Source organism: Nematolebias whitei, chromosome 18 (assembly GCF_014905685.2).
Source record: "Nematolebias whitei isolate Nwh7 chromosome 18, NemWhi1, whole genome shotgun sequence".
Lineage (NCBI taxonomy): Eukaryota > Metazoa > Chordata > Actinopteri > Cyprinodontiformes > Rivulidae > Nematolebias > Nematolebias whitei.
In genome coordinates, this window is record NC_056515.1 from 40,345,930 (window position 1) to 40,353,882 (window position 7,953).

The following is a 7,953-nucleotide window of genomic DNA, read 5'->3' on the forward strand; positions in this document are numbered from 1 at the left end:
ATGGTTTTTACTTATCGCGGGGCTTCAGGGTACAGATTCCCCGTGATAAAAGAAGGACTACTGTATTAGGGCATATGAATTTTTTTTACATTTCTTTCTTAATTGTTTGTCATTCCAGAGTGAGTGTCTGTTTGTTTGTGAGGGCTTTTTGTCCTGACGTTATCTCTCCCTGCTTCGTCCTCAGGGGACGTTTTAATCCTCAGATGAGTGAAAAAGAAGCTGCAGCTTTTATCATCAAAGTCATCCAGAGTTGTTTCCTCAGCAGCAGGTGAGAAAAAGAGAACTTTTTTCTTCTGATTTTACTCCTGCAGTTTAAAAACAAAAACATAATGTTGAATCATTTGAACATTTCAAATGGGTTTCTTATTAATTGGTATTTTTTACCATTTGTGATTGAAGTATTAAAACAAAAAGTCGTGGAAATGGAAACAAGTGATTTGTGCAGCTGTCAGAAACAGATATGTTGACTATGTAGACTGATAGGAACATTTGATTTAGCTCTTTTTATTTAATTTTTTTTTACAGTAAGTAGCTGAGAGCAATGATTTTTTATTGGCAATATAAGATCCATGTTATGTGTTTTATTATAATTAGAGCGACTAGTCACTACAGACATGCCTATTAAATTATGTTATAAATTCGAGACGAAGACATGGTTTAAAACAAACTACAATCAATATTAAACTTGACAAAAAATAAGAGATTTTAAAAAAGAAAAAACAAATAAAATGGAATTATCAGAGCTTTTAAACTTTGTTTTTTATCAACTTTTTAATCAAAAGATGAAGCTCTTTGTAAAATTGAAATAATATAAGTAAGTACATCACATGTATGTGGGCAGTTGTGGCTGAGAAGTTAGAGCAGTCGTCCTCCAACTGGAGAGTTGGGGGTTTGATTCCAGATGTGTGTCCCATCGATGTAAGGACAACCTGCTCTTAGTAGATTTACACATGTTTCATATTTGTTTCATTTCTTGATGATGGATTTAACAGAACTCCTGGGACATTGAGGACTTTGAAAATCCTCGTTTCCATCCCCCGACTGTATTTTTCAATCATCTTTTCTCTGAGTTGAATTACAACAGTCACTTTGAAGGGGGTGAATATTTATGCAATCACTTATTTGACATGACATATATTTATTTAATTATTACTCTGTAGAAATTGAGTTTCACTTTGACCATAAATATTTTATGGAAATTTATTTGTAAAGAAGGCCAATTTGTCTTTAGCATAATTGATTGACAGCAAAAAAGCATGTTGAAGATGTGAGCCAGGATAATGAGGCTGATCTTTATTTTCTTGTACTGTACATTTGGTGCCCCGTGTGAGGCCCTGATTTAGTGAGGGACAAGGAAGGATGATGCTTTCTCTTCACCTTACTGCACTTATTTGCACTTGTTAAAATGGGACACCAGCTCAGTTTACTGACCAGTAACGGGTTAATTAATTAATTAATTTTATATAATTTGTATGGATCCTTTGATTGCCTATTGTTGTCTTTGTTGTCCACTGTTGTCATCACTCACTAAAATCAGGTTTCTTTTGTAAATGAGTCCTTGAGGCTCAGTGGGATTAACCTGTAGAAATAAAGGTTGAATGAAAAATACATCTTTTAATAATTAGAACTCAGTCACTGAAGTGGAATTGGTTCATTACCAAGATCTTTTAAACTGTTAACTCTCTAATGATGTGCAAAGCTTTCTCTGCCCGAGAACATTACACACAGCTCGTCTCTTAAAGTGAAAAACAAAACAGACAAATATGTTCAAACCATATTAGAACATTTCAGTGATTTCATAACTGCAAACAATAATCAACTTATTGTTCAAACATTTTAATCAAATAAAGTCATCCTAATTTAATGATTTTTTTCAAAAGTTTAAAAAGTGTGTAAGCTTTTATCAGTTTGTAGGTGATTAAGTGTTCTAGGACTGTGAATGTGCAGAAACAATGAGACTTTATTCAGGTTAAAGGTAACTGTAATAAAAACCTGTTCAGGGTGGTTCTGACGATGACCTCAGGGTCAGAGGTCATGTCAAGCAGGCCTTCGTCATGCTACAAGCATAACACATTCAAGGGACTTTATACTTTTTATAGGCACTCTATTTATCTGTGTATTTCTTGATGTTTTGTGGCCTTTCCTAGTTCATGATGAAGAACGTAACAAACCTGTTCAAAGTAATTGATGATAATTAGTAAAACTGCTTCACTGGTTGAATCTTTACAGGAGTAAAACCTACGACATGCTGCAGTACTACCAGAACCAGATTCCTTACTGAGGATCCTCTGATGTCTCGACGGTGTTGGTCCGGTGGTCTCTGCTGAGGACCAGAACAGCTGTTTCTGCAGCATCCAAGCACTTTAACCCTAATCCTCCTGCTTTACTCTGCACACAACATGCTGACCCACTCGAGTTTCCTTCTGTAACCCAATCAGACTAGGTTATATCGGACTTTTTACCAGAACCAGGACCTGCATCACCCTTTAACTGTTGTCTAGATGTGTTTGTGTTTGAACCTTTTCGACTTGCAGCAGATCATAAAGGGAGCCATATTTAGTGTTTGTCGGAGCAGCTGTTACCCACAATGCACTTTACAGATCCTTCCTGTGCTCACGGTGCTGTAGATAGAAACAGTGAACAGTATTTTACATGTAGAAGACATAGATCAGCGTTTACCCTACCTGTAGGTATTTTAGATGTGAACAAATGTTTAGTGAGCCGTCATCGCTGTAAAATATCTCGTGTGTTCAGACCACAGGCAGCTTCCTACATTTACATGTGAACGGTATATTTACCAGGAAGATGTAACTTGACCATTAGATCTTCATGTCGTCGTCTGTTTCATGGAAGCACCTTTCTGGACCCAGGTCTTACAGACTTGTCTGCTGCTTCTCGTTCCACCCAAATGTTTCAGAACTGCAGAAATGAAATTCAATTTTTATTTGTTGTCAATCCACACCTTGTTTTTGTAATAACTGGAATGACCCATCCATCCATCCATTATCCATCATCCATCCATCCATCATCCATCATCTTCCTGTTGTTCTGGACTCAGGTCTGCGGCAGCATCTTGAGCAGGGAGGTCCAGACATCTCTCTCCACACCCTCTTCCAGCTCTTCTGAGAGGACTCCAAGGAGTTCCCAGATCAACTGAGAGATGTAGTCTCCAGTGTGTCCTGGGTCTTCCCTGGGCTCTCCTCCCAGTTGGACATGCTTGAACCTCCTCAACTGTCTCCTCTGGATGTGGAGGAGCAGTGGTTCTACTCTTTCTCCTGATAACTGAACTTCTCAGCCTGTCTCTAAGGGAGAGTCCACCTACCCTGCATTTCAGTCTCTACCAGAGTTCATGACCAGAGGTGAGGGGAGGAACGTAGACCGACCAGTAAACAGAGAGCTTTGTCTTACAGCTCAGCTCCTCTTCACCACAACGGACCGGCACAGAGTCCACAATACTGCAGATGCTGGATCTGTCTGTCAGTCTCACGCTCCATTTTTCCCTCACTCATGAACAAACCCAGAGATACTTGAACTCCTCCACTTGAGGCAGAACCTCACCCTCGACCTGAAGACAACAATCCACACTTTTCTGATCTTCATTTAGTTCAAATCCTAAATAAAAATCTTCCTATTTTACCAAATTCTTTATTTTATCACGATTATCAGCACAAGCAAAATAATAAGTTTGTAAAGTCGACTGAACCCGACCAAAGAAGCCATAAAGAGGAAGTCTTTACATCGTCACCCGTCTTCAGGTCCGTGATGTTTCTCTAGTTCGTTGCCTCGGCTCATCAGACAAAACTTAAATCTGCTTCATGTTGCTCAGAGACACTTTCTTTATTCTTTATTTTTTATTTTTCCTGGGTTTTTTTTTTTTTTGGTTTCTTTTTCCAAACCTTTTTTCAGTTTGTAAGACAGTCGTATTAATTCTGTTTAACCTGGTCAGGTAAGTGTGACGTAATAACAAGATAATCATGTTTATCACGTGAAACTTTCTTTAAAACTTTAACAAATTGGAGCGTGAAGGTCATGAAGCACAAGCACTTGTGGCAGCAAGCAGACGCTTTTAAAAATTGTTTTCATGTTAAATATTTCCTTATTTTTATTCTGTTTGTTCTTTCAGGCTTGTTTTGTTTTTGACGTTTGTGTAGTTTAAATTTTTTTATTTTCTCCGTACGTTCTGGTCCTCGACCCGCTGCAGGCGTCTGTATATGATGCGTTCCTGGATTTGTTTCCTGTTCAGCGAAGTGGATCAGAACCAGATGTGAAATGTTTCTGAAGATAAAACTCCAAGAAGCCGCTTCTCCTCCGCTGAGAAGAAAAAACTTTAAACACAGAAGAAGAAACGCGCTGTAGTGGAGTTTCGAGGTTTTCTGGATGCTGTATCGTTCCGTCCTACGTGTACGTTTACTTCCTGTTCTGTGTCTGTGATTTGATAAAACTATCTGCTGTGAACAGAGTGGCGTCTTTGTTGTTCCTCTGTCCCCTGTGCCTCCAGGGTTGCCGGTTCAACTCCCCGAACCGACAACTTCAAAATGTGGGTGAGAAAGGTGAAACGCCTGCCTCCACCCTCTTTTGCTCCACTCTGGGCCCTTGAGCAAGGCCCTTAACCCCCACCATCTGCTCCCCCAGGCGCCCTAGATGTCAGCCCCCTGCTCCACTCAGAGGCTGTGGTAGCTCGGTGTCTGTGATTGTGTCAGGAAGAACATCCGGAGTAAAACCATCACCAAGTCTTCATGTGAGTTAGTTCACTGTGGCGACCCCTGAAGAAGGAGCAGCCGAAAGAAGAAGAAGAAGAATCATGCTGTGAATGCCCTTCATTTTTCTGACCACGTCATGCAAAGCACTAGACTGGTAGCACAGCATGATGTTACCACCACCATGCTTTACAGTTCTGCAGAGTTCTTGAGTTTGAAGGCTACTTGGCTTAGCTCAGCGTTTTTGGTTTGTTGGACCTTCAAACTGCTCCAGAAGATATTTGACATGCAGCTACATCATTCAGTCCAAGCTGAAGGGATTTTGGAGTGGAGGGGTACCAATCATGGCAGCCTGAAAGCAACAGAGGCCGGGGTCTACCTTACCAGACCAGACCCAAGAGGCTCCTGAGATAGCAGGACGTAAGATCCACACAGGCAAAGCATACATGGAACGCTGTAACCAAGTGGCTGGAATGATGGGAACATCTGCAATGATATACAGGAACATCTGTGCTGAGCATGGACTGGAGGTCCTACAGTCAACATGGGAGACCTCACCAAGGGTGGTGGAGAATGGAAGGGCTAAGATGTCCAGATGCATGATCAATAATCCAGGCTAAGATGCAGCGAGACGTCCAGATCCAGATGGCCAACAAGCTACAGAAGAAGACAGTGGTGATGGATGTGGCAATCCCAAGAGACTAACATCTGGAAGGAGGAGAACCGACGCTTGAGAAATACAAAGGGCTGAAAGAGGACATTGAGAAGTTGTGGAGCGTCAAGGCATCGCCACCAGTAGTCCCACTGGTCATTGGAGCACTCGGTGCTGTGACCCTGGAACTGGAAGAGTGGCTCCAACAGATCCCAGGAACAACTTCAAAGATCTCCGTCCAGAAGAGTTCAGTCTTAGAAACGGCAGAGATACTGAACCCTCAAACTCCCAAGCCTCTGGTAGAGGACTCGAGTTTGAAGTGAAGTGGAAGCGCCCGAGTGTAATCACATTGAAAGAGGAAAACTAACGCTGCAGTGTTAGCCACCTTGTGTTTGGAATAACCGCTTCGGACACCAGTGACCAACACGGACTCTCAACAGCCTGCAGGAGGTTCCTGAAGGTGCACCTCTGTGTTTTGGTCCCACCCACCCCACATCAACATGGTGACTGGTTAATTTCCCCATCCTGTGGGGCCTCTGACGGAGCTGAGCCTTCTCTCCTGACAGTGAAGTCTTTACCAATACTGATAGAAGTAATGTAGGTCAGAACGTTCCTGACGCCTCCTTATCTCTATGCCGACGATACAGTTGTTTATTGTTGTCTGTACATTTTCTGTGCTTTGTCTAAAGTATTACTAGTATTTGTCTAGTAGTATATATTTTTTTTAATTGAAAACAGGTCTCTTGTCGATGAGTCCTCGTGACTCGGTGAGACTACCTGCAGAAATAAAGGTTGAATTAAAAAAAAGAATTTATGAACATGTTTCTGCCTGGAGACACATTTAAAAAGCATCAGATTGGATGACAATATTTTCATGAAGTTTCTTTCACATCTGCAAAGTAATTAATAGAAAATAGGAGAAATTACTTGACAGATGCGAAAGAAACTTCATGAAAATATTGTCATCCAATCAGATGCTTTTTAAATGTGTCTCCAGGCAGAAACATGTTCAAATGTTATTTATTTTTATCATTGTTTATATATACACTATATATATATATATATATATATATATATATATATATATATATATATATATATATAGATGTGTGTGTGTGTGTGAAAATGGATGGATGGATGGATATATATATATATATATATATATATATATATGCATGTATGTATATGTATGTATATATAGTGTATATATAAACAAAACGATGTATAAACGTCCTGATGCTCAATAATCCAGGTAGATGAATCTCACAATGTTGAGTCAGGTCCTCTGGACAGATTCTTCTTTGTTGAAATGTTTTGTCTTTTATCTAAAAGACTTCTTCAGTCTGGAGCTGCAACAAACTCAGTCTTATAAATAGGACCTTCTCATAGTGGATCAACCAATTTGCCGATGACATCCAGAACTAGGTGTTCACATGTGAAAGTAGGACCATCAAACTAACGACGGACTGTTGGTGCCCTGATGGCAGCTTGCTATTCACAGAGGCCTGGGAGGTGCTGATCTGGTCTGTGGTGACCCCTGAGAAATTCAGCAGCCAAAAAATAAATAAATAACCTGCTTAATTTGGGCCTTTATAATTTTTGTTCAGTTCTTCTCCTGCTCCGCTCCTGTTTCCTGGAATATCTTGTAAAAAGATCTGAAGCTCTCGACCTTTGACCTCTCTAAGTGGCTTTAAGAATCTGTTGGACTCCTGGCAGGGTCCAATGCTGACATGTTCCTGTTTTTAGTTTTCTACATTTGTCTTGGAATCTAGCTGTTTTTTTTGTTTTGTTACCTTTTTCCTTTTAGCCATCCTATTTGTTTAAAAAAAAAAAAAAAAAGTAGTATATGAGTTTTTATAACTGTTTATTGTTGTTGCTGTTGTCCATTGTTGTCATCTTTCTTTGTTGAAATCAGGTCTCTCTTGTAAATGAGTCCTCGAGGCTCAATGGGATTTACCTGTAGAAATAAAGGTTGATTGATTTAGTTTTCTACATTCGCCTTAGAATCCAGCTGTTTTTGTTACTTTTTTTTGCCATCTTATTTTTAATTTGTAAAAAAAAAAAATCTGTATGCCTTTTTATAATCGTCCATTGTGTCATGATTCTTTGTTAAAGCAGGTCTCTGTTGTAGATGAGTCCTGGAGGCTCATTGGGATTAATCTGTCTAAAAGTTGAATGAATTTGTAAAACTTGAAATCTTTTCAGGATTTTTGTTGGCTTCTGTTTGCAGTAGTGCTCACCTTTGTGTAGTTGTGTATGCTGAGACTTTTTATTCCGTTTGTTTTATTGTTGCACTTTGACCGCTCAGTTGAGCTCTGACTAAAGTTTACGGTGTTGCCTTCACTGACCCATATTTTTGTCTGTAAACCGCTCCTGAACTCGTGAACGCTCTGACTTGCAGCAGTAAAATGAACCGCGGTGGTCGTGAACCTGTAGACGGAAGCTGAGCTGGTGTTTCTGTGTGGACAGCTTCGTCCTGCCTCTGATAATGAGCCACAGAAGGAGTGTGCAGGTGAGTGCCTGAAGTTTCCCAGCGCAGGTAAAGTAGCCCTGCGCGCGGTGACGTCAAAGGGAAGGGCAGGTCACGTGGTGCAGCCTGGTTTA

The 7,953-nt window shown here is 40.3% G+C and overlaps 1 protein-coding gene across 1 annotated transcript in view; it reads left to right on the plus strand.

The window, feature by feature from the left end:
- The window catches only part of pi4kaa (phosphatidylinositol 4-kinase, catalytic, alpha a), a 53,791-nt gene extending 51,510 nt beyond the window's left edge, over positions 1-2,281 (plus strand). Inside the window, exons 53-54 of the mRNA XM_037692165.1 lie at positions 185-268; positions 2,230-2,281. Coding sequence (XP_037548093.1) covers positions 185-268; positions 2,230-2,281 — 136 coding nt within the window. The remainder of the gene's footprint in view (positions 1-184; positions 269-2,229) is intronic.
- Positions 2,282-7,953: the final 5,672 nt, after the last annotated feature.